Source organism: Lepus europaeus, chromosome 1, assembly GCF_033115175.1.
Source record: "Lepus europaeus isolate LE1 chromosome 1, mLepTim1.pri, whole genome shotgun sequence".
Classification (NCBI taxonomy): domain Eukaryota; kingdom Metazoa; phylum Chordata; class Mammalia; order Lagomorpha; family Leporidae; genus Lepus; species Lepus europaeus.
This window is the reverse complement of record NC_084827.1, coordinates 144,898,818-144,925,669: the sequence shown is the minus strand read 5'-3', so window position 1 is coordinate 144,925,669 and position 26,852 is coordinate 144,898,818. Positions and strand designations below refer to the sequence as shown.

At 45.9% G+C, this 26,852-nt stretch overlaps 2 protein-coding genes and 1 pseudogene across 5 annotated transcripts in view; 1 reads left to right on the top strand and 2 right to left on the bottom strand.

Moving 5' to 3' along the window:
• The window catches only part of CFLAR (CASP8 and FADD like apoptosis regulator), a 54,983-nt gene extending 46,634 nt beyond the window's left edge, over positions 1–8,349 (bottom strand). Inside the window, exons 1-3 of one of the 4 annotated variants that reach the window (XM_062189913.1) lie at positions 7,662–8,349; positions 5,596–5,711; positions 5,276–5,425 (exon numbers count right to left, since the gene is read on the bottom strand). The gene's annotated coding sequence lies outside the window, so the exon portion shown is untranslated. Of the gene's footprint in view, positions 1–5,275; positions 5,426–5,595; positions 5,712–5,765; positions 5,854–7,661 lie in introns of those variants that run through there. The other 3 variants (XM_062189908.1, XM_062189914.1, XM_062189904.1) reach the window with 3 other exon arrangements.
• Positions 4,934–6,598, top strand: LOC133763317 (uncharacterized). Its single transcript, XM_062196805.1, has 3 exons — positions 4,934–5,021; positions 5,747–6,382; positions 6,475–6,598. The coding sequence occupies exons 1-3, from the start codon at positions 4,934–4,936 to the stop codon at positions 6,549–6,551; spliced, it is 801 nt and encodes a 266-aa protein (XP_062052789.1). The 3' UTR covers positions 6,552–6,598.
• Positions 8,350–14,630: 6,281 nt separating the features above from the next.
• LOC133763313 (E3 ubiquitin-protein ligase FANCL-like) lies at positions 14,631–16,036 on the bottom strand (annotated as a pseudogene).
• Positions 16,037–26,852: the final 10,816 nt, after the last annotated feature.

Below are 26,852 nucleotides of genomic sequence, written 5' to 3'. Positions count from 1 at the left end.
CAGTCACCAAGAGCAATAGCACAAAGGCCAGTTCTTGTGGTGACCTGCTCCACCTTAAACAAAGTAAAACTTTCAGCGGGGCAAGCTTCTATTTTTTTAAGATTTATTTATTTTATTTGAAAGGCAGAGTTACAGAGAGATAAGGAGAAGCGGGGGGTGGGAGTAGGGTGGAGTTTTTATCCCCTGGTTCACTCCCCAAATGGTTGCTGGTCGCAACAACTAGAGCTGGGCCAGTCTGAAACCAGGAGCCAGGAGCTTCTTCCAGGTTTCCCAGGTGGATGCAGGGCTGCAAGCACATGGGCCATCCTCCACTGCTTTCCCAGGCCACTAGTAGGGAGCTGGATCAAGAGAAGCCGGGACTTGAACTGGCACCCAAATGGGATGCCGATGCTGCAGGCGGTGGCTTTACCCACTATACCACAGCACTGGCCCCTGGGGGCAAGCTTCTTATACATAGCCCAAACATGGAGAGTTTCGCCTCACTTCTACACAACCCATAACCCAACTGCAGACAAACAGGCATCTCAGTGGTCCCTGAGCACTGGTTTTCTGACCTGGAGTCCTTATTCAAGCATTTGCCTCCATTTGGATAGCTACTTCCCTCTTCTCAGTTCTCTGCCTCTTGAAATCCTACCTGTCTTTCAAAGGTGTCTCTTCCACAAGTTTGTCTTGCTCTCCAAATCAGGCCATCTCCTCTCCTCTTTCAGCACATTGTCCATGCTGCTTTTGGCATTTGCCTTATTCTACCCTACGTGAGAGTGAGAGTTGGTTGAGTGTTGTCCCATCTGGAGGTCCTTGGGACAGATGGGCTGTAACTCATCTTCATTGCTCTGTGGTAGGCCCTGGCCAGCTCAGCCTTCTAGGGCCTCGAACAGACTGGCCGTCAATGCACAGCTGTACCAGGTCTGCACATGTCTGATGTCCACCCATCCTTTTACAACTAAAGAAGCGAGAGGGAGCTGGGGGGATAGCCGGAGACCACACTTGGAACCTGGTTGTTAGACCCAAGAGACAGAGCTTATGAAAGGAATAATAGGGTAATTCAGTGCTAACATTTTTTTTTTTTATTTTTGACAGGCAGAGTGGACAGTGAGAGAGAGAGACAGAGAGAAAGGTCTTCCTTTTGCCGTTGGTTCACCCTCCAATGGCCGCCGCGGTAGCGCGCTGCGGCCGGCGCACCGTGCTGTTCCGATGGCAGGAGCCAGGTGCTTATCCTGGTCTCCCATGGGGTGCAGAGCCCAAACACTTGGGCCATCCTCCACTGCTCCCGGGCCACAGCAGAGAGCTGGCCTGGAAGAGGGGCAACCGGGACAGGATCGGTGCCCCGACCGGGACTAGAACCCGGTGTGCCGGCGCCGCAAGGCGGAGGATTAGCCTGTTGAGCCACGGCGCCGGCCCAGTGCTAACATTTTTTAATGCTAAGAGGCAGGTAAGCCCCACGCAGAGCGCCCTGAGGGCTCACAGGACCTCCCCTTGAACAGAGAGAATACAATGTCTACAAACAAGTTCACCAAGCATCCCCTGCCCTTTCAGCAAAAGATACAAATCTCCATACTTTTGCTTCAAATGTATTCTTTGCATTTATCCCAATAAACCTCGGTTTCTAAAACTCTCAAGATTTATGTGTCACTTTTTATTTTTGCCAAACTCCCAACCCAGCCTTCTGTGTGTAGTATAGTTCTAGGATGAACTCAAAAGTGGCTGACACTTAGAATATTTTCCCCCAAATAATACAGTCATCTAATACCCTTAAAAGCACTATATCTCTTATGAGATGGCATAATTTGATATGTAACTTATCTTCCATGAACTACTCCTGTGATCACTCTTTACTGAGATAAAGTCATAGGACAACGTGAGACGTCTGCAGAACTTCTCAGTTTACCAAGCTTTAAATCTCCTTGGCAGGAAAACAAAACAACAGCACCAGGTCATGCTGTCCCAGTTTAAGCAAGAGCTCCAAAGTGAATGTGTCAGCAAAGTCTGAGCTCACAGACCAGATCTCAACTTCAACAGTACAAAGCAGGGCTTAGCACAGCCACACTTCTCTTGACATATCTGAACCATCTGGTGTCACCTTTGGATGGATATGCCCATGCAGCAGTGGTCCAGTGGTCAGGAAGACATCCATTTCTTCTCAAGATTCTGCCCAAAGGAATCAAAAGGGGCTTAAGAGAGCCAAGAGTTTAACACCAGCTATACCCCGTCAAATAAGATACTTAGCAGACATCCTGTGAAACTCATCCAGACAAAACTGACTTAAATTAACAACTGAAGCCTGGCAGGTGCATTTGCTCTGTTTATACAATGGCTCCCACAGTAGCTGAAAGGTCCAGGTTGGTCCTTCAGGAGATAGCTCTGTTGAAAACTCAGAGTTTATCCACAACATTGGGGATACCAAGCTCTTAAAATTATTTTGATATAACATTTTTTTCTGATTCTAGAACAACTACCTATTTGCTATCGGAAAAGAAAGAAAAAGTAGAAAAGAAAAAAAAAGTTCTCCTTCTGTTTCACCACCCCTGGCACCTGTTTACCTGTTACCTAGTTTCTGATGCCCTGCCTGGTTCCTCCTTCTAGTTCCTAGATATTCCTGGTGACTACGCAGGTTAAAAGGGTAGACTTTGTTCTAATTTAGGCTGAATCACATCCGACACGGTCACAGAGAGCCTAGACCAACGACAGTTGATGTCCGTTCTCTGGGGGCAAAGCTTTGTGCTATATATGTTCTCTCTGTTCCACCACAGGAGTTTTATTAATAACTTTACCAGGGCTCTTAGAGAATAGCCTTATGTTAGATTAAAAGAACCCAGCCATGAATCTGAGTAGAACTCAAGTCAGGTCTGACACCAGAACTCTGGGATTCCAATAGCACCCCACTGCCAAAGTTTTCAGCATACTTTTGCTGCTGCTTGTATCTTTCCCAACTAGAAAGGGAGCTCCAGAAAGCAGAGGAAGATCTTTGTGTTCCCATTCTGTCACAGCAGCAGGTGCTCAGTAAATGCCGAAGGGATTATTTATTTTATTTTTAACTCTGATTCAGGTCTTGGTCATTGTCACAGAGAATGTGGCTCACTCACGAGAAATGACTCAAGCAAGAGATTTGTTAAGTGCCTAATATTTAAAACAAAACACTGTTGACTTTTGAAAACTACTTTTGAGGGGCCAGCATTGTGACACAGCAGGTTAAGCCACCACTTACGATGCCAGCATCTCATAGGAGCACCAGTTCCAGTCCCATCTGCTCTACTTCCAATCTAGTTTCCTGCTAATGTGCCTGGGAAAGCGGTGGAAGACAGCCCAAGTATTTGTGCCCTGCCACCCATATGGCAGACTCAGATGGAGTTCCAGGCTTCTAATTTCAGCCTGGCCTAGCCCTGGCTGTTGAGCTATTTGGGAAGTGAATCAGTGGATGGAAGATCTCTGTCTCTCACTCTCTCTATCTCTGTCTCTCCTTGTCTCTGTAATGCTCCCTTTCAAATAAATGAAATAAAAGTTTTTAAAATGAATAAATAAACCTTGAAACAAGTAGCTGTGAGAGGATTTTTTAAATTTTATTGAAAAACTGAGTTATACTGATAAAGAAAGAAATGATGACAGATTCATTTCTCCCATGAAAGCGTTCACTGCAGAAGACAGAAACCATCTTGAATCTGTGGATCAATGTGCTATCCAACCGATGGAGCTTAGTTCCTTCCTAGGTATTAAATAACAAAAAAATGACAACCCAGAATGGAGAATAAAAGGAAAATAATGAGGACTGGCACTGTGGCATAGCAGATAAAGCTGCCACCTGCAGTGACGGCATCCCATATGGGTACCAGTTCAAGTCCCAGCTGCTCCACTTCCAATTCAGCTCTCTGCTATGGCCTGGGAAAGCAGTAGATGGTCCAGGTCCTTGAGCCCTTGAACCCACGTGGAAGACCCAGAAAAAGCTCCTGGCTCCTGGCTTCAGATTGGTGCAGCTCTGGCTGTTGCAGCCGTTTGGAGAATGAACCAGCAGACAGAAGACCTCTCACTCTCTCTCTCTCTCCCTCTCCCTCTCCCTCTCCTTCTCTCTCTGACTTTCAAATAAATAAATCTTCAAAAAAGAAAATAACGAAGAATCTGTTTGTTTTGGTCAAAAACTTAAACAACCAAATAAAGACAAAGTGAATAGAAGTTGAGTCCACCCAAAAAGCACAAACATGGAACAAGGGACTACAGGTAGATAAAGAAACTATTTTACCCAGAAAAAATGCACGCCTCATATGTGCATGAGGTCAAAGAAATTTATTTCTGTAAGCCAAGAATTGCAGAGGGAGAAAAATAATGGTGAGGGCCTCTGGGCAAGCAGAGGAATAAAATACATACTGCACACACACATTCTAAAAAGAAGTGGCTATTAGAAAAAGAAACCTTTCTTTAGAAATGATGCCAGAGGGGGATGGCGTCACATGTGGGAGAAACAGACCTATGGGCCTGGTGCCTTTAAGCAGCAGTCAGCTCAGCCGCTGTTTGGGATGCCCACATCCCATGTTGGGGTACCTGGGTTCAAGTCCCAGCCCTGCTCCTGACTCCAGCTTCCTGCTACTATGTACTTGAGAGGCAGCAGGTGAGGGCTGAAGTACTGGGTCCCTGCAACCTACATGGGAGACCTGGATTGAGTTCCGAGGGACATTTGGGCAGTGACCCAGAGGGACATTTGGGCAGTGATCCAGAGGATGAAAGACAAGTCTCTCTCTCTCTCTCTCTCTCTCTCTCTCTCTCTCTCTCTGAGGATGAAAGACAAGTCTCTCTCTCTCTCTCTCTCTCTCTCCATCTCAAATCAAGTTTATTTTTTTTAAAAAAAGAAGAGATATTAGTAGAACAGTTTGTGGAAGGGGAGCAAAACACATGAGTACATGCAGCTTTTAAAAGATTATATTTGAGTGCACAAACATATGAAAAAGACATGAAGCTGCAGCCTCTGCTTATCTCTAGGGCATGGATGAAAAGCCCCGGGGTCTTGCTCCATCCACTCTGCATGTATCTGAACCCAGGTAATTCTAACATCACTTGACTGAAAGTTGTTGAAAAGTATTACAACACCGAGCTCTAAGCACGGCCTTCAGCCTGCCACTGAGCGGATGCAATGCAGGGAAGTGATGGGCTGGGGTCTCCCTAGAGGAGAGGACAGGGGGAGCCGCAGAGTGGGGAGCTAGGGCACAACAGCAACCAGCGTGCACCTTACACCGATCCATAGACCACAAAGCCAGGACACGGGTCCGTGCTGCTTTCTGCGACCCGTCCTTACCTCCCAGCTGGCTTCCTCCTGTGGCAAGTGGACTCAAGTTATCTGCGTAGGTAACTTCGCTCGGGCTCCCTTAAGTGCATTGTGAGGCTACGAGGCCAGGAACCAAGTCTGGATCCCCCTGCGTGTCCTCAGCACCCAGGCGCTCAGGAACTGTTGGTAGAATTGTACTGAATTGAAGGCAACGAGGCAGGTGAGGCCATGAACGCGAGTTTAATTGGTCCCTGGGGCTCTATACCTAAGAAATAACCAGAGCTCTACTCCAAGGCTCCTCAATCCCCGCCCCCGAGAGGCTATTCCTGGGATTTACCAAAGGGACCCACCTCCGTGTACCCTGAGTCCCCGGGCGGCTGAGGACCGAGAGCAGGAGACTCGATCTTTTACTGCCCGGTTGGGGGACAGCGCCCGCGACGTTCCCGGAGCCCGGGGAGACGCCATCCTGCGGGAAAGGGTCGTGAGCGGCGGGGGTGGCAGGGTTCTCGGTGCTACTCACGCCGGGCCGCCGCCGACAGCGAAGCCCCCCCCCTCGCATCCGCGGCTGGGGCAAACCGGATTTCGGAAGTGGTCCAGGCCAGACGAGGAACTTCGGGGTGGGCTTTGCACGCCTCAGTCGGCGGCCTCCCAGGCCCGGGTTCGAAACCTCCACCTGCTTCCGGAGCCCGGCACGCCTCCTCCTGACAGCCCTCCAGGTGGCGCACGGCCCGAAGGAGGAGTCCGGGTTTGGCACTGGGCTCTCCGGAGTGCCGCGCCCCTCGCTGGTGGCCGAGCGCTTGTGTCTCTCTGGGTGGCCGAATCCCCCTGGTGTGGCCAAGGGACCCACGTGGCGTTCGGGGAAGCTCCGCGGCGACCCACAGGCCACCAAGACAGAGTGGGCGCCACCGGGGCGGGCCAACTTAAATCCATTTCTTGTTCCTCCAGGCCTCCTGCCAATGCTCAAAACACTTCCCCCGCCAGTTTCACACCCCGGGGCCCCGAGACTGGCGACAGGGCAGGTGGCTGCGCCCCGGAAGCAAGCCACGCGGCGCCGACGAAAGCGCACAAGTCCGGCGCGAACAGAAACGGAAAGCACAGCGTGGCTAGAAAAAGCCTCCGGCACGCACCCCGAACGCCGTAAGTAAAACTAGTGTTGGCCAGACGGGTGGCAAGCACATTCAGAAATCCACTTTCGAACCGGCCTTTTTTTTTTTTTTTTAATCTTGAAGTTAGGTCAAGTGTTTTGATCAGCGGCATTCTTGCAAGCTGCTCTCGGAGAACCAACCGACGGGAGAAAAATAAATAAATAAAAATTTCTTTCCTCTCATCTGCGATCTCTTATCTAAAGCAAATCGAGCCCCGCAGAGCCCGGGCCCCGGTGCTAGGGCTGGACGGAAGCGAGCCCAGTGGCTCGGCGTTGCGTTAGCGCCCAGGGTTCAAACGGCAGCTTCCGCGGCCTTGACCTTGTTCCCTGCTCCCAGGAGCAAACACTAACTCTGAATGTCAGTTGCCTCTGTTCTGTTGCATTCCACGGTTCAATAATAACAGAACATGTCAGTCAAATGTTTAAAAACCAACAACGGATGTGCGCTGTATTTGTGTGTCTGACTCTCTGTCTCGCCAATAAATAAAAAGTCTGGGTACAGGTGGACAAGAACCTCTTGAAATCATCTTAGGTTTCTCCGTGCTTTTGCAAGGGGGTGGTGTGGGGTGGCTGGCAGAAACAGGTTTATTTTAAGGCTTGAAAAAATTCTTATCAAACATCCCCAACTTTCCCGAGGCAAGCTCTCGCTGCAACTTGCCCCAGTCTACCGGAAACCGCTCCGGGAAACACCCCGCCGACTTGGCAGGCTCATTGGGAAAGAGCCGGGCCGGAGGAAAGGCAAGCGCAGGTTCTTAAACTCAGAAGAGATCCTCGCTCTCTCCACTTGGGCGAGCGCGCTGCGTCGGGCCCCCGGAGCCGAGCAACCCTCGGGCCCATCCCGGGCGTGGTGGGGCCGCAGGGGTGCTCGCGGGCCGGGCTCCCGGGAATCCGCGCGTAGGGCGAGGGGTGGGGGGCTGAGGGCGGGGGCCGGGGGCGCTCCGCCCAACCGGGTGCCCAAGGGGCAAACCAGAGATAAGCAATTCCCCAGGACTGCGTCACCTGCCGGGAGGCCCACCCCCGCCCAGCTCCCTGCGGCAGATCCCGTGCCGGGGCCCTTCGCCTGCCCCTGAGACCTGTCGGCTGGCCCAACCCGGACGCCCGAAAAGGCCCGGCAAGATGGTGGCAAAGACATTGAAAGCGCGCAGGCGGTCGCGGGGCTGGCGATCACGACCCGCGGCGCTTCCCTGCCCACTCGCGCGCCGTGGTCTGGGCTCGCCCTCCCGAAATCTCACACCCGGCTGCAGCGGAGCTAGGCCCGGGGACCCCACTCACCGGCCCCGGAGTCCCCGCCGGGCGGCTGCTCTCCCGAGAAGCTGCGGCCGCTGCTTCCTGTTGACAGCGCGGTGACTGGCTGGGTCCTCCGTGCAGCCCGGGCTGGGTGGTGCTGGTTCTCGAGGTCAGGGCATTTGCCGACGTGCGAGGACAAGAAGTAGCCACCGGAGCGTGCTAACGCTCTCATCTGCTCCCAAAAACCGGTTTCTGGCAATTTTTTGGAAATTTCCTAACTTTTCTCGAAACAGTTTTAAGCTTGCGGGAAAGAGAGTTAGCTGCGTGGAGAGCTCAGCTGATTCATCCCCAGGGAAATGGATGAAAACTGTTTAGAACGAAGGCAAACAACTATTCAAAGCGCCTGGACACGGCCCCAGAGGTTAAACAGCCAGTGAAGAAACACCTCTTGAGAAAAATCTACAGAAATTCTTCGGTAAGAAAGCCAGAGGCGGTGATCTCTGCTCAGAAACTCCGGACCCTACACTCCAGAACACAGAACTTTCCGGCCCTCGCCGGGGGGTTCCCAGTCAAGATGTCTGGGCTCTCACCCTCCCCGAGCAGTTAACAAATGGGGAGCCCTTCTTCCCATCCGACCCCAACTCATGGAGCAGAGGCTCTGCCTTGGGTTGGAGCGCTGAGAAGGATGGGGCCCGACTACCCTTGCTCCAGCTCCTCAGGCGGCAGTGTGTGAAGACAGAAGCCGAGAGGGCAACCAGCCCTTTCCCTTCGTCCACCTAAGCTCGAGGAGCAGAGATGTGACTCACAGAGACGCTGGGTCCCCAGGCCCAGGGTCTTGGCTCAGGGGTTGAGTGGTGTGTGTGTGTGTTATGTGTGTGTGTATGGGGGGGGGGGGGGTTAAGCAATCCTTGAATGAAACAGCTCTGAGTCTCTTCCCAAAAGGTCATGGTAACAGGCAGTTCCAAATACATTCAGAATAAAACTGGCCCTCCATATCCTTGAATTCTACATCTGCGGATTCAAACAGCCATGGGTTGAAAATATTAAAATTAAAAAAAAATCATGTCTGTGCTGCATACATAAACTTTTTTCCTTGTCATTATTCCCTGAATAATACATTTGCACAGCATGCATATTGATGAGCTATTACAAGTGATCTAGAAATGCTTTTAAAACGATGGGACAAAGGACAAAGGAACAGTCTGCCAGCAGTTAGTGGAGTTAAACAGCTGGAGGTGGTCAGGGAACCAGAGGAAGAGAGCTCTGTCAGAAACCACTGCCATCCAAGGTGACAACTTTAAAAAACTAAAACTGTGTGTGGTGCTGGTGGTATGCAGTGAATTTGCCCAGGTAATGCAGTCACTAAACAAGCAAAAACAGATGCTTCTCGATTTATGATAGGATTTTTATCTTACAAACCCACCAAAAGTTGAAACTATCATTAGTCAAGATGGATTTAATACATCTAACCTACCAACTATCACAGCTTAGCAACCCAGCGTGGTATATCCTTGTGATCCGTGGTCTAGTGGGAGATATGGCTTACTACTGTTGAAAAGATCATGATAGAGAATTGTGCTACATATTGCCACCCTAGGAACAGATCAAAATTCAAAATTTGAAGTACAGCTGCTTCTCAAATGCATACCACTTTTGTATATCTAAAGCCAGAAAAGTGTTAAGTCAAATCATCAAAAGACCAGGACAGTGTGTAACAGTAACTGGGGAGAGACCGGTCCTGAGAGCTGTTACAGTACATTACATTCAGTGCCCCGCTTTCACCAAAAGATTATGAGGCATGCAAAGAGACAAGAGAGTATGACCCATGCACTGGAGCAGGGGTGAGGGGAAATCCGGCAACAGAAACTACCTGTGAGAGTGACCAGATGTTGGATTTATCATTTTAAAAGAATTCAAAGTAGCCGTTATAAACATGGTTACAGTACTAAAGAAAAGTATAACCAAAGTAAAGGAAGTTACAATGATAATCTCTATTTGATGTTACATCAAATAAAGAATATCAATAAAGCAGCAGAGATTATAAAAATAAACCAAGTAGAAATTCTGAACAGCATGATTCTGGAAATGTTGTAAAGTACAGTAACTGAAATAACTTCATTAGGGGCCCCACAGTAGAAGAAATCTGCACTGGTAGAAGAAAGAATAAACTGACTTTTAGATAAATCTATTGAGACTACACAAAGCCAAGGGAAACAGAAAGAAAGAATAGAAAAATGAAAAATGTGTCCGAGAAATGTGGGACCAATAAGATAAGGATACTGGAAGGAGAAGAGGGTGACAAAGGGGGAAAATCTATCCAAAGAATTAATAGCAGTAAACTTCAAAAATGTATTGAAAAACAGGAAGCTACACACCCAGGAAGCTCGGCGAAGTCCAAGTAGGTAAACACAGAGAGATCCACAACAGACACATCACAGTGAGAAAGCTCAAAGTCAGACAAGGCAGGTGGGGAGAGGGGCAAGAGAACAATTCATTAGTTACCAGTAAACATCAGCAAGGTCAACAATGACTTCTCAGCGAAAGTAGTAAGGACCAACAGCACTGGAAAATGCAGTCAGATCTCCAAAGGAAACAGCTGCAACCAAAAATCCTTTACTCAGCAGAACAGTCTTATGAAAATGAAGGTGGAATAAAAACATTCCAAGTGAGCAAAAAGTAGAGAAGTGACGCTACCAAACCTGTCTTCCAGGGACACTTAAGGAAGCGCTTCAGTTGAACGCAGATGATCCCAGGCAGCAGTTCAAATCCCCAAACAAAACAAAGCAAAAAGCACCAGAGAGATAATTTTATAACTAGTTGTAAAAGATAATTTAAGTGAATATTTTCTCTTATTAACTTATTGTATAAAAAAATGTAATGTTGGGCCTGTAACATATAGGAATGTAATACATGTGAAATCTCCAATAATAGCACAAAGGCAGTAAGTGGAAATAAAGTTGTATTTGACTAAGTCAATGGGAACAAATGGTAAGGAAATAATTATAACAATGTCCTGTTAGGTGTGTAACATTAACTAATGTTAAATATGTTGTGTAAAATACCACAAAAGAAAGGAAGAGAGAATACAGGTATACAGGAATAACTGCAACTAGCTAGTATAAACTTGAACCTACTTCTGATTATATGTATATGGTAAATCTGGGGCAAACACTAAGTAATGACAAAAAAAATAATTCCAAAACACAGTAGAGCAGATTAGAGGGACAGAAAAGACCTGAAACATAGAAAACAGAAAGTAAAATAGCATAAATAAATCCAACTAAGTCAATGATAACATTAAATGAGAATGTATTAAATAATCCAAAGACAGAGGTTGCTATATAACATTAAAAAAAAAAAAAAAACTATGTTCCTACTGTATGCCTTTATATTCTTTACATTAAAAAATAGAAATTGGATGAAAGTTAAAGAATGGAGAAATATGTATCATGCAAACAGCAACCAAAAGAAAGCTGGAGTGGCCCCTTGTTGTCCCACGCTGTTGCTATGGATTCATTCTGAGATGAGGAGCGTGGTGGGGGCAAGAGGCACGGAGTCACCATACAGACCCCGAGAGTCGGGTGAAAGTGGGCCAGAGGCGAGCAGCCCGCAGACTCATTTATTTTAGTTGGTACAACAGTTTATATAGCCAAGGCAGTCAATCCGGTCAAGGGGCGGTCTATGCCCTAACCAATCACAGCCTGTTGCCAGGCAGGCTTCGTTGCCAGGTGGGTTTCAAAGCCATTCCTGAGTAACTGACACTCACTTGCCAGCGGCCATCTTGGCATGGCCTTCTCATTCCCCCACACCACGCCTTGGGCTTGTGGCCTCTGGCTGCCCGCTCTCTGCTTACCTGCCCATGCTACATTACCTGTGGCTGCTCCTAACTGCACACTTGCTCCACCTGCTTCCCTGCCTGCTCTCTGCCTGGTATCAACCCAATTTAGTTTCTAAACTTCTTTCTACTCTAGACTTCTTTTTCCCCTAAATAAAGCCCTCACTTTCCTGCGTATTTCTCTCACTGAATACAGGCTGAAAACTGTAGCATGTTGCCTGTTTCATTTATAAGCAGCCGATATTTAGAATTCTGATCTAAATATACAGCAAGAACCCTTAAAATTTTGAGTAAAGGTCCCCAACTTTAGTATTTTCAGTGAAAGATGGATTAGAACAACCAGTACTGTGGCGTAGTGGGTAAAGCCGCCATCTGCAGCATGGGCATCCCACATGGGCACTGGTTCCTCCCTTGGCTGCTCCGCTTCCAATCCAACTCCCTGCTAAATTACTTGGGAAAGCAGCAGAGGGGGGCCTCTGCATCCACATGGGAGACCTGGATGAGGCTCTTGGCTCCTGGTTTTGGCCTGGCCCAGCCCTGATCATTGCAACCATTTGGGGAGTGAACCAGCAAATGGAAGATGTCTCTCTCTCTTCTTCTCTCTGTAATTCTGACTCTCAAATCAATAAATAAATCTTAAAAAAAAAAAAAACCACACACACAGGTGGAGTAGAGGCATTGGGATCATATTAGCATGTGGGAGACACTGTCCAGTTCCTGGGGGAACACATTTGAAGGGGCACAAATGGACGTGAAGACTTCAGAGAGAGTACCAGGTTCTCCCAGGCAGATGCTGATTCAGCCTTGGACTAGAACAGCAGGAGAGGAGTTACAGAGGTGACTACAGCAGTTCCCCATTACTGGTGTGTGTGTGTGTGTCTGTGTCTGTGTGTGTGTTCTCAGACTGCCAGTGGAGGCCTGAATACACAGAGTACCCAATCTTACATATACTGTGTTTTTTCCTATATGCACATACCTTTGATAAAGTATTTTATAAATGAGGCACAGTAAGATATTAACAACAATTATGAATAGGAAAATAAAATTCAGAAAACACACCATGATGAAAGTTATTTAGAATCTAGGACTTCACAGGACCTGTGTTGTGGTATAATAGTTAAAGCATCCCATTCAGGCATCAGTCCTGGCTACAACACTTCCGATCTAGCTCCCTGCAGATGCTCCTGAGAAAGCAGGCAAAGATGGCCCAAGTCCTTGGGCCTCTGCACCCATGTGGGGACCCGGATGAAGTTTGTGGTTCCTGGACAAGGCCTGGCCCATCCCCCTGGCCATTTCAGCCATCTGGGAAATGAACCAGCAGTTGGAAGACATCTCTCTCTCTCTCTCTCCTCCTCCCCTCCTCCCACAACTCTGCCCTTCAAATAATAAAATAATTTTTTCAAAAAGAGAAGAAAAGAAAGCTGGAGTGGCTATGCTGATATCAGACAAAATAAGATTTTCAGCAAAATATCACAGGGGCAATTTTTTGTCCTTATTTTATTCTGTCAGGTGGCACAAAACTGATAATGTTCACTTTGATTTTTCACTTTATTATTGTCGTGTCTGACAAGTTTCTCCAGTTCAAATTATTCTTTTTCCATGTATAATTTTTTTATTTGACAGGTAGAGTTAGACAGTGAGAAAGAGAGAGAGACAGAGAAAGGTCTTCCTTCCATGGGTTCACCCCTCAAATGGCTGTTACGGCCGGCGCAGCCAGGAGCCGGGAGCCAGGAGCCGGGTGCTTCCTCCTGGTCTCCCATGTGAGTGCAGGGCCCAAGCACTTGGGCCATCCTCCACTGCACTCCCGGGCCACAGCAGAGAGCTGGACTGGAAGAGGAGCAACCGGGACAAAATCCGGCGCTCCAACTGGGGCTAGAACCCAGGGTGCCAGCGCCGCAGGTGGAGGATTAGCCTAGGGAGCCGCGGCACCAGCCCTTATTTAGCATTCTTACAGAGTGCACAAAATACAGAGTTTGATAACTCAAATTTAACAAACTATGTATTTTTTTCTATAGAAAAGCAGAAGGAGAAGACAAAAATATCATGCATCTCAAGAACTTTTGAATGCAATAGTTTCCAAAAAATTTAGCTATTTGGAGCTGCCAAATTCATTTTATGAATTCCATCAAGATTTTATTAATCTATATATATTCAGCAAGCCAACATCTCCATCTTGGTATACATTTATCTCTATGGTCAGTATGAAGATAACAGATGTAGAAAGTTCTTGTGGCCGGCACTGTGGCATAGCAGATAAAGCCACCACCTGCAGTGCTGGCATCCCATATGGGTGCTGATTTAAGTCCCAGCTGTGCCTCTTCTGATCCTCTTCCAATTCCATATGTTTCTGGCTCTCTGCAATGGCCTGGGGAAGCAATGGAAGATGGCCCAAGTGCTTGGACCTCTGCACCCAGGTGGGAGACCTGGAAGAAGCTCCTGGCTCCTGGCTTCGGATCAGCCCAGCTCCAGCCATTGCAGCCATTTGGGGAGTGAACCAGTAGACAGAAGACCTCTTTCTCTCTCTGTCTGTCTCTGCCTCTCTGTAACTCTCTGCCTTTTCAAATAAATATTAAAAAAAAAAATCTGTTGAACTCAGTCTGTAATTTCCCAAAGGCAGATGCATATTATTATGGCTTCATCAGACTTTTCCTTTTGATTTTCTGTGTCAGACTGTGTTACTATAACAAAAGACCTGAGGCAGCTTACTTACAAAGGCAAAAAGGCTTAAATGTCTCACAGTTTTAGAGGTTAAATGCCCAAACGGCACAGCACAGGCCCTGGCAAGATCACAGGGCATGTAGGGGAGTACAGGATCACATCTCAAAGTCTCAGCGGACTGAGGGAAGCTGGGCTCAGGCTCTTCAATCAATCCTCAAATGAGAACTAATGGAGGTTCCCTGAGAAATACCATTAAGCTTTTTGAGGGCATGTAGCCAATTGATCTAAGGATCTCTCACTAGGCACCACCTTACTGTTCCACACTACCTCCTAATACTACCACCCTTGGGACCAAATTCCAACACACAAACCCTGGGGGAACAAACAATGTACAAACCATTGCAATGTTAGTAGGTCTTGCTTTATATTTTCTCTAAAGATATTAAATAAAATCCTTTCAGTAATTTTTAAAAAATCACCAGCTCATCACAGAAATGTTATATTCTTATTTCTGGGTTTCCTCAAAATATGTTCAAGCTCTTTGGCTTACTATAATACGAACAGTCACTAAATATTATGTTAAGACTGTCTAGTGGTGAGCAGTCCTTTCAATCACTCACACAAGTATTTGATGGAAAGGTGGTCCACACTGGGAGCTATTGCACTTATGTTCAGGAGTAGCACCATCAAGTTGATAGACATAACACATTCCACAAGCATAGTATCATCATCAGATGTTTTTCAGGGCAGCACAAGCCTGAAAATCAATTTCTGAGACGTCATGGAAAATTTTCTGGATTCCTTAAATGTATGCTCCTGCTTGGCTTTGTTCACAGAATTTTTCCCACATGGTCAGCTCCAAGAAAGCAGCACTCAGGAAGCATAAGAGGATATCTGGGGTCTACCTCTTTATTCATGGAAGCATTATTGTCTAATGCCATTCTGCATGCTGGATCACTCTAAATAGGTTTTTCTGGCTCAGGTACCCAGATTTTCTCATCAATTTTACCCATAACACCCAAGAAAGCCTTCAGTGATTCTAAGGCTGCCAAAATCCGACTATGAGTGCTTATTAAGGAGCTCTCTGGTGTCTAGGGAAAAGAAAATGAAACAGGAAAATCCACAAAACAATCTGATGGTTCTGCAGAGCACTTGGCTTTCCACTTGACAGTGATTAGGTGCTCCTTACCAGAAGCACCTTCTGCTTTTAAATTGACAGTACTGAAGCCAGCATCCTCATGTACAAGTTTCTGCCAACTGAGAGATTGCCTCTCTTTAATGAGGTTGTAGTAGAATGGAGGCAGGAAAGGTGGTAGTGCATAGAGCTCTTGCCTATACTTGAAGCAATTTCCAAAACCATCTTCAACTCCATCATAAAGCTCATTAGATCAGTGAAGTGCTGTGAACTCTGTTGGACTATTTGAGGTTGTCCATTAAGTATTGTAGTCAGCTGCCAACTCTCTAATTGCATTCTTCAATTGTAAATCTTCCAATGACAATGTTGTGAGAAGGAGAACTCTCTCCCCTCATACACAGTTTCTGCCTGGTGCTGGTGCTGGTGCAGAAGCAGTGGGCACTGGCACAACAGGCTCTGTGACCTACAGAACTCACCACACAGGAAGCTACAGGGAAGCTCTAAGCAGGAAGAGCTCTACGTGCGCACAGTCTGGCATGCACCTGCAACCATTTATATTACCACTGACTAATGATTCCCTACTTGATTTAATGAGTAAAAATTTATGTCAATCATTACGTATTTTGATGCTCAGTTTGTCCCATATTTGGCTAACAGAGCCCCTCCCAGTTGGCTTCTGTGTCCTTTTGATGTGTCTTTCTGATTCTTTGAGTACTTTTTTTGCTTTCCAGCAAGCACACATGTTCCATGTACAAATTACCCTTTCTCTGCCCCAGTGCTAGAATCAACCATTTCTTTAAGGAGTCATGGTTTCTTTTAGTGAGGCATTTTCTATTTAGAATCCAAGATCTAGGTGCTATATATGCTTATTGTTATTGGGGGTAACTGCCTCAAAGCATTCTCAATGCATGAATTTACATTTGTATTTATTTTTCTTTTGGGAGGCTAAACATTTTTTTTACTTGAAAGGCAAAGAGAGAGGGAGAGACAGACTGAGAGAGATCTTCCATCTGCTAGTCCACTTCCCAAATGCCCACAACAATCAAGATTGGGCCAGATAGAAACCAGGGCCAGGAATTCCATCCAGGTCTCCTTTGTGGGTGGCAGGGACCCAAGTATTTGAATCATCATCTGCTACTTCTCCAAGTGCATTACCAGGAAGCTGGATCTGAACCGTATAGCTGGAATTCAAATGGGTACTAAATATGTAATGCAGGCATCACAAGCAGTGGCATAACCCTTTGCATCACAGTGCTTGCTTCTATATTTCTTTCTTTCTTTTAAATGTTTACTTATTTGAAGGGCAGAGTTACAGAGAGCAGGCAGAGAGAGAGAGAGAGAGAGAGAGAGAGGTCTTCCATCTGCCGGTTCACACCCTGGATGGCCACGATGGCTGGAGATGGGCCAAACCGAAGCCAGGAGCCAGGAGCCAGGAGTCTCTCCCAGATCTCTCACTTGAGTGCAGGGGTCCAAGCACCTGGGCCATGTTCTACTACTTTCCCAGGCCACAGCAGAGAGCAGGATCGGAAGAGGAGCAGCTGAGACTTGAACCAGTGCCTACATGGGACACCTGCACTGCAGGCAGCGGCTCCACTCACCACACCACAGTGCTGGCCCCTATATTTATTTCTATACAGACACACTCCTCAATCTGCTCTGGCTTTGATATTCCATCAGACAGCCACTCTGATGCTTATTTTTACCTGCCCCACATAAAGGCTTTAGAGTGGGGTTATTAGGAAGGGAAGATGGAAGGGAAGAAAGGGAAAGAAACCTTTAAAAATCATGAATGGGAGTAGGCGGCACTGTGGCATTGTAGGCTAAGCCTCTGCCTACGGCATGAGCATCCCATATGGGCGCCAGTTGTGTCCCAGTTGTTTCTCTTCCAATCCAGCTCTCTGCTACGGCCTGGGAAAGCAGTAGAAGATGGCCTAAGTGCTTGGGCTTCTGCACCCACATGGAAGACCCAGAAGAAGCTCCTGGCTCCTGGCTTCAGATCAGCCCAGTTCCAGCCATTGCATCCACTTGGGGAGTGAACCAATGGATGGAAGACCTTTCTCCCTGTCTCTCCATCTCTCTCTCTGTAAATTTACCTCTCAAATAAAGAAATAAAATATTAAACAAAATCATGAATGGGGGTGGCATTTTTGCACCACGGGTTAAGCCACCACCTGTGATGCTGGTATCCCATGTGAGCGCCAATTCAAGTCCCTGCTGCTCTACTTCTGATTCCGTTTCCTGCTAATGCACCTGGGAAGGCAGCAGATGATGGCCCAAGTGTCGGGTCCCTGCAACCCATATGGGAGACCCAAATGGAGTTCCCAGCTTCTGGCTTTGGCTTGCCCCAGACCTGACTGTTGCGGCCTCTTGATGAATGAATCAGTGGATGGAAAATGTCTCTCCCTCTATCTCTCCCTCTCTCTGTAACTCTTCCTTTCAAATCAATAAATCAATACTTTTAAAAAAGGATTTCAAATAAATAAATAAATAAATACTCTTATTTATTTATTTATTTTACAGGCAGAGTGGACAGTGAGAGAGAGACAGAGAGAAAGGTCTTCCTTTGCCGTTGGTTCACTCTCCAATGGCCGCTGCGGCTGGCGCGCTGTGGCCGGCACACCGCGCTGATCTGAAGCCAGGAGCCAGGTGCTTCTCCTCGTCTCCCATGGGGTGCAGGGCCCAAGCATTTGGGCCATCCTCCACTGCACTCCCGGGCCATAGCAGAGAGGGGCCTGGAAGAGGGGCAACCGAGACAGAATCCGGCGCCCCGACTGGAACTAGGACCCGGTGTGCCGGCGCCGCTAGGCAGAGGATAGCCTATTGAGCCTTGGCGCCAGCCAGTAAATACTTTTTAAAAAGCGTAAGAGGGGCCAGTGTTGTGGCATAGTGGATAAAGCCACTGCCTGCAGTGACAGCATCCCATATGCATGCAGGTTCGAGTCCCGGCTGCTCCACTTCCAATCCAGCTCTCTGCTGTGGCCTAGGAAAGCAGTGGAAGATGGCCCAAGTGCTTGGGCCCCTGCACCAGCATCGGAGACCCTGAAGAAGTTCCTGGCTTCTGGCTTTGGATAGGCCCAGCTCTGGCCATTGCGGCCATCTAGGGAGTGAACCAGCAGATGGAAGACCTTTCTCTCTGCCTCTCAACTTTCTGTGTAACTCTGACTTTCAAATAAATAAATAAATCTTTAAAAAGAAAAGAAATGAAAATACAACATCCCCAATCTCTAAAAAAAAAATAAAATAAAAATGATAAGAAAAATCATGAATGAAGGCAGAGATTGGTCAAGCAGTAAAGATGTCCAAATCCAATTATCAGAGTCCTTAGACTTGAGTCCTAGCTCTGCTCCTGATTCCAGCTTCCTGGTAATGTGCACCCTAGGAGGCAGCAAGTGATGGCTCAAGTATTTGGGTTCCTGCCACCCTCGTGGGAGAGCAGGATGTAATCTCTGGCTCCTGGCTTTGCTTGGCACAGCCCTAGCTGTTATGGGTATTTGGGGAGTGAACCAGTAGGCAGATGAACTCTCTCTCTCTCTTTCTCTTTCTCTCTCTCTCTGTTTCTCTCTATGCTTCTCAAATGAATTTTTTAAAAATTGTGTTCCTATCATTATTAGATGAACCTCTAGTCTTTACACTATTATAACCATGCAAACAATAGTCACAGTCAAGTTATGTAGCAACCTCTGATTACCTTTCCTATCATGCACAGTTTTGAGTTTCCCCTCAAGTTAATAATCTTCTTGGTTGTTGGCTTTCAAGTTAATTCGATCTTTAATTGTCAGTTATCCAAATCTTGTCTCAGTTTATTGGCATGTAGGTTGATTATTAATTCCAGTTTCCTGGAGTAGTCACTTCCAGAGCCTTAGGGTGTGCTCCCACCTGGAAGCACAGAAGTTTCCTTCTACAGGGAGTGCTCAGCTGTCTTCCCGAGGTCCTCCCCCATCATCAGCCTGACAATTCCATTTGTCTCCCTTTGTGCAGATCTTCTATATCCTAGACCCCATGACTTTATCTTGATTTAGTGCCTCTTTATGGCCCAGCAACACCCCACATTAGCTTCCTGAGAACGAGTGATAACTTGGAGTCTACAAATGACTTTGTTACCTTCACTCTGGGCATAGACATTCTAGATTAGAAATGAGTTTTATTCAGAATGTGAGTAGCATTTCCTCCCTTGTCTTCTAGCAATTGGACTTGCTATTGAGTCGTCCAAAGTCACTTTGTTTCCTTTTTTTTTTTTTTTTTTTTTTTCTCATGTGTGAGCTTTTTCCTCACTCTCTTCTCTGGAAGTATGGATCATCTCCTCCTCGTCCCCAGTACTGTGAAGCTGTGCATGTGTCCCTTGCATTCACAACATTCATTCACTGGGCTGGGCCCACAGGGCCACTGATTTGGAAACACACCTCCTTCTGTTCTAAAAGACTGTAGTTGGTGATGAGTCCTTTCCTGTTTTGCCCATGTTTTAAATGTTGTGATTTCTGAACTTGGTTTGTATTTTTTCTCACACATTTTCCGTGACTTTGTCTTTTTGTCTTATTTTCAGGACATTTTCTTTATCTTCCAACCCTTCTACCCAAACTTTTTTTTTTAATGCAAGAGTAAAGAATTCTACTGAAATTGAATTTTTTAGGATCATGAAGTAAAGAAGAATCCATAAAAGTGCATAAAACATGAATATAGAATGTAATGAAGGGTTATAAATCAATCATTCATATGATCAGCACTCAAAACACAAAATAGAAGCGTCTCAATGGGCTTCTGTGTGTCCCTCCCTGGTCATAACCCACTTCCTCCCCCTAGAGGTAATAACTACCTAACTTTGTAGATAATAAGTTTCGTAACCTTCCTTATAAATTTTACCACTTAGGTAGGCATCTCTAAATAGTAGCTTGGTTAGACTTGACTGGTTTTGAACTTTATATTTAACTATGATTTTTTGTGTTTTCCTTTCCCTGCTCAATATTCCAGTCATGTGTTGATATGGTTCATTGATTTTCACTGCTGTGTACTATACGATTCTTAGAAGAGAACAGAGTCTTCAACCTTAGGGTGGGCCAAGATTTCTTGGAAAACACACAAAAAAAGCACTAGCCATAAAATAAAACATTTATAAATTGATTTTTACCAACATTTAAAATCTGCTCTTTGAAAGAACACTGGTAACAAAATGAAAAGACAATTCATGGCTAGGAGAAAATGCCCACATCACAATGGACACAGAACTAGAAAATGTAAGGACAGTTTACAACTCAGTAACACAGTTGTTATGACTCATGTTTAAAGTAGACTAAAATTTGAACAGATACATCACAAAATAGGATATGCAAACGGTCAATGAGTATGTGAAAATGTTCTCAATATCATTAGTTATCTGGGAAATGCAAATTGAAAGGCTATCAGATTGACTAAAATCCAGAGCGAAGTGAAGTGTCAGTGAGAGTGTGGAACAATTGCAGCCCTAATACAAGGCTGCCAGGAATGTAAAGTGAGACAGTACCCTGGGGAACAGTTTGGAATTTTTGTAAAAAGTTATAAGAAAGTGCTTTGAAAAGTTCATATAAAATGGAATGAAAAATAAGTTTCTTTTGATGTAAACAAACTTTGAAATTCATGCATCTCTCTCCTTTTTTTTTTTTTTTAAAGATGTATTTATTTATTTGAAAGAGTTACAGAGAGGCAGAGAGAGAGAGAGAGAGAGAGAGAGAGAGGTCTTCTATCCACGGGTTCACTTCCCAAATTGCCACAACAGCCAGAGCTGGGCCTGTCCGAAGCCAGGAGCCTGAAGCTTCTTCCGGGTCCCCCACATGGGTGCAGGGGCCCAAGGACTTAGGCCATTCTCTAATGCCTTCCCAGGTCACAGCAGAGAGCTGGATCAGAAGTGGAGAAGCCAGGATTTGAACTGGCACCCATACTATATGTCAGCATTGCAGGCGGTGGTTTTACCCATTATGCCTCAGCACCAGCCCCGCATGAATCAATTTTTAATAACACACATATCACATGAACTTTTATTGACAGAGAGAGAGAGAGAGAGACAGGAAGAAAGACAGATCGACAGACAGACAGAGCTCCCATCCGCTGATTCACTCCCCAAAGGCAGGTAACTGCCAAGGCCAAGACAGACTGGAGTCAGGAGTAGGGAACTCAACCCAGGTTCCTGAGTGATAGAAACCCATTTACTTGACCCCATCATTGCTGCTTCTCAGGGTTTGCATTAGAAAGAAGCTGGAATTGAAAGCCAAAGCCAAGATTCAAACCCAGGAACTCCGATATAGACGTGGGTGTTCTAATCAGTATCTTAACCACTAAGTTAAACACCTGCCCACTATGAACTTTTTGAATATCCTTTCCATGTGATCCTGCAAAAGCATTCCTAGGTACTTACTCAAACTGCATGAGAACTTACATCCATACAAAGACATCTACACAAATGTTCATGGCAACCTGACTCACAGCAACCAATATCTGGAAATATCCATGAATACAGCTCGCCAGCCAAAGAGAGCAAACGACTGATTCATGCAACATTAAAAATATCTTTGAGGCCGGCGCCGTGGCTCAACAGGCTAATCCTCCGCCTTGCGGTGCCGGCACACCGGGTTCTAGTCCCGGTCGGGGCACCGGTCCTGTCCCGGTTGCCCCTCTTCCAGGCCAGCTCTCTGCTGTGGCCAGGGAGTGCAGTGGAGGATGGCCCAAGTGCTTGGGTCCTGCACCCCATGGGAGACCAGGAGAAGCACCTGGCTCCTGCCATCGGAACAGCGCGGTGCGCCGGCCGCAGCGCGCTACCGCGGCAGCCATTAGAGGGTGAACCAACGGTAAAGGAAGACCTTTCTCTCTGTCTCTCTCTCTCTCTCACTGTCCACTCTGCCTGTCAAAAATAAAAAAAAAAAATAAAAATAAAAATAAAAAAAAATAAAAAAAAATATCTTTGAAATGTATGCCAAAGAATTTAGGGGCCATCTATAAAATGTCTCAAAAAATGAGACAGATCGAGGCCAGCATTTTGGCATGGCAAGTTAAGCCATCACCTGTGACCCTGACATCCCATATGAGCACCAGCTCAAGTCCCAGCTTTTCTGCTTCCAATCCAGCACCCTGCTAAGGCACCTGGGAAGGCAGCAGGAGATAGCCCAAATGCTCACGCCCTGCCACCCACATGGGAGACCTAGATGGAGATTAAGGATCCTGGTTTTGGCCTGCTTTTAAAGTAAATAAATAAATCTTTTAAAAATCGAGATATGTTGATAAATGGCTAAATGGATTTGTTCAAGCAAGTTAGTAAAATCTACTGTAGAATCCATTGTCAAGTATATGAATATTCATTGTAATATTCTTTTTTTTTTTTTTTTGACAGGCAGAGTTAGTGAGAGAGAAAGAGAGAGAAAGGTCTTCCTTTTGCCGTTGGTTCACCCCCCAAATGGCTGCTACGGCCGTGCCCTGTGCCAATCCGAAGCCAGGAACCAGGCGCTTCCTCCTGGTCTCCCATTCGGGTGCAGGGCCCAAGCACTTGGGGCACAGCAGAGAGCTGGATTGGAAGAGGAGCAACTGGGACAGAATCTGGCACCCTAACGGGGACTAGAACCTGGGGTGCTGGCGCTGCAGGCGGAGGATTAGCCAAGTGAGCAGCGGGTGCCAGCCTGTAATATTCTTTTTTTTTTTTTTTTAAAGTTTATTTATTTATTTGATAGTCACACTTAAACATAGAGAGGAGAGACACACAGAGAGGTAGATCTTCCATCTGCTAGTTTACTCCCCAGATGGCCTCAATGGCCAGGGCTGAGCCAAGCAGAAGCTAGGAGCCAGGAAGCTTCATCCTGGCCTCCTACATGGGTGTCAGGGGCCCAAATATTTGGGCCATCTTTCACTGCTTTTTTCAGGCCATTAGCAGGGAGCTGGATTAGAAGTGGAGCAGACAGGTCTTGAACCGGTGCCCATATGGGATGCTGGCACTGTAGACAATGGCTGAACCCACTATGCCACAATGCTGGCCCCTCAATGTAATATTCTTTCAACTTTGCTTTATGATTGAGTATTGTTATTCCATACTGAAATGTGTTTATACTAAAATATTTGACAATATTGTGCTGAGCAAAAGGATTCAGACACAAATTCTAGAACAGACAAAACAGTGACAGAAAGTACATTGGTGATTGCTGGTCAGGTAATGGAAATTCTACTCTGGATTGAGTGGTTGGAATATATATTTGTCAAAAGTCACTTGCCCTCTCCTCCCCACTTTGAAACCCTTTCTTCCTTTGCTTCTTGGACCCACTCTGTCTTGAGTTACCTCCCACACTGATCATAGCTCAATCTCTTTGGAGACCTCAATTTCTTTTTCTTAATTTTTTTTAAAGATTTATTTACTTATTTGAAAGGGAGAGTTAGAGAGAAAGTGAGACACACACACACACACACACACAAAGAGAGAGAGAGAGAGAGAGAGAGATCTTCTATCTGCTGGTTCACTCCCCAAATGGCTGCTACAGCTAAGGCTGGGCTAGACCAAAGCCAGGAGTCTGAAGCTCCATCTGTATCTCTTACATGGGCGATAGAAGCCCTAAGTACTTGGGCCATTGGTCACTGCTTTCTTAGCTGATTATCAGTGAACTGATCAGAAGTAGAGCAGCCATGATGAGAACCAGCACTCATGGGATGCCAGCACTGCAGGTAGCAGCTTAATCTGCTGTGCCACAACACTGGCCCAGAACTCAATTTTATTTGTGCTTACATATTGTTCCTATCCTTGACTATCTTCTTTTTATAGATCAGAACTTAATAATCTTTTGTTTGCATGACCATACACCCCCCAGCTGTGTTTCTCTAGACTGCATGGTCTGTTAGAGCTGTTGTCTTCCTTTGCAAAGCATTAAGGGAACATGTTGAGTACACAGCCTGGCAGAGAAAGGGAGTCAAGGTCAGAGGAGAGAAAAATCATCAGAGCCTGAAGGCCACCAGCTGGCTCAGCAACGTCCCAGACTTGGAGGGAGCTGTGGACACAGCTGGAGGCCCAGCCTCAGCACAGATGTGGCATCCCTGTATCCTGCTGCGGCTGCTCCGTCCTTGTGATGACCCACTTCCACTCTGTTGCTACACAGCAGAGGAGTTCTTTCCCCACACAAAGTAAATATTCAGACACTCTGGCTTCCCTTGCTTAGGACTGAACACTTTTATAATAAAATGGGAAGAAAAAATTGCTAAATTGCTAAATGACACAAAAACATGTGTCTGGCTTTACTGAAGCTACACATGGGGCTATTTCCCCATGGCTCGGGATACAGGCTCCATGGGAGAGTTTATCATGCACACATTCCCTCCTGGGGCCTACAAAGCTACTTTAATTATGGGATATACTGTTTGAAAGTAGGCATGCAGTGAGTGGTAGCTATTATTATATCTTACATACCTTAATATGTACTCGATATACAATTATATCATCCTCTGGTAGAAACATTATACTCACTTTGCTAATGGCAAAATTGAGGCTCAGCTAAGCTAACTAATGAAATACTCAGTGTCAGCCAAGTAATAATACGTAGAGTTTCTGCTTGAAACCGGATCTTGTGCTATAAGATTCAGAACAATTAACGAATCAAAAAATGCTGTTGCCTGTTGTTTGCTAAAGAGGTGGCCATGTTGGGAATGAAGACACTGCTGACTCCAGGGGCACTGGCTGCATCTGAATAATAAAGCCAGACTGAATCCTCTGTATCAGAACATAGTTTCCTAGATTTCTGGATTTTGTGAAACAGGAACTGTTTGCCAAGCCTTGTTTGGGCAAAAGCCAACGTGACTCCAAAACAAATATATATCACCTTTTGTCCCTATAAATAAATAAAAGGGAAACATAAAAAATACAAACAGCAACCAAAGAAGAATCCCTTTAACCTGAATACCTTGAGCTTTATATAAGACTACGTAGTATCGACATTTTTCATTTTTTGATACACGGAGGAACATTTCAGCACAGATCGGTGCCTATCCTTCACTTGAAAACTATTGTTCTAGAGCACCTCCAGCTCACGCCATCCCAAGTGAAAGTCTGTGGTTATATATCCATCATAATGGACTTAACGCAGACTCACTTTGCACACCCCCAGTTCTTATCATTTCAGTACACTCCAATATGACTTCTAGCCCAACACATGCACCTCTTTGCCTGAGGGACTTTCTGGTCCTCTGTGGGAGCCCACATGACCCTCCCATTTGGCAGAACAGTAGGGCCAGGCATTTAACTCCCTATGTCCCATGCCAGCTCCATCCCTGACACCAGCAGCCTTCACACAATGACTGTGCCCACCTCTGTGGAGAGTCCAGTCTACAAGTTCATTCTGCACTCACGTCCCCTATAAACAGCCACTCCTTGGGCGTAGGGATATGTATTCTTGCCATATGGTTTGCCCTTGGGGTATGGACTTTGGAAAAAGGCCAGTGCAGGCATTGATAGGAGGCCCAGGGTCCCCAAAGAACTTCATGTCTTGGGTATAAAGAGGGTTCTCAAGGGAGAGTCTCTGTGTGAACATGTCCTCTTGGTCTCACAGACTTCTCCCATCTCTCTGATCATTCTCTCTGCCTTGGGAAAGGGCACAGCCCAAGAAGAGTTAAAGCAGAGCCATGGCAGGGTCCCCAGTTTCCTGGTCCCAAGGGTAGACTGCTTAAGCCTCTCTCTCTCTCTCTCCACACGCAATAGACAATAGAGAACCAACAAATGTTCCTGTTTTCATCAGATTCCGTGGTTATCAACTTGGCTGCACATAAGACTCTCTCTGAGGAGCTTTAAAACCTCAAGACCAAATACCACCCCAGATTAATGAAAGCAGAATCTCTGACATTGGGACTCAGGGATCAGTAGTTTTTAAAGCTCCCAGGATGATTTCCATGTGCAGCCAAGATTCAGACAATTAATGGATCCAAACATGTTCTCTGCCTCCTGCCCCTGTCCTCACAGCCCAGATGAATAACTGAGGCTTAACACAAGTAAATACAATGAGAAGTCTCACAATTATGTAGTGGCAGAACTAGGACGAGATCCCAGGCCTCCCAATGATTTATCCAGTGCTTTTCCTTACATCGCAGTGGCTTGAGAAGTCAAAACTTCATTGTCACAGCAAACATTCTATGTCTGCTCTTCCCTGTCACATATCCTGTCTTGGTTTCTCTGATGTTCTGGAAGTTCAAATTCTTGAGAAGGATAAAATAACCACCTAATTCTGATACGCTAGGTTTCCACAGGAGAAGCTGACCGTAGAGTCATATCATCAGATTTCACAAGCAAAACAAGGTGCAGAAATTAGTAATTAAGTGGTTTCCAAAAATATATCTGGCACCTGAACTTTTCTCCCCATGGTTAAGTGCAAAGCAGCAAATAAAAAAATTCTATCATACCAGGAGGCTATGTTATAATATCCATTTATTCATTTATTATTGAACAAACATTTTTGAGCCTACTATGCGCCAGTTAGTGGTACGTAGAGAGTCCTGGATTCTTTCAGTCCTTATTCCGAAAGAATTTTTAAGAGGATGTGCAGATGTGAAACTCTTATTGAATAACGCAATGATATGACTTATGTGTATAATTATATATAATATATATAACACTTTGTTTTTAGGGAAT

Bases quoted from the DNA above. Each gene is read 5' to 3' on its own strand.
- LOC133763317 (XM_062196805.1), top strand. From the start codon at position 4,934: ATGAAGCTGCAGCCTCTGCTTATCTCTAGGGCATGGATGAAAAGCCCC. The intron at 5,022-5,746 runs GTAATTCTAACA...CGGGGGTGGCAG, and splicing joins CTGCATGTATCTGAACCCAG to GGTTCTCGGTGCTACTCACG. The intron at 6,383-6,474 runs GTAAGTAAAACT...TTAATCTTGAAG, and splicing joins CGGCACGCACCCCGAACGCC to TTAGGTCAAGTGTTTTGATC.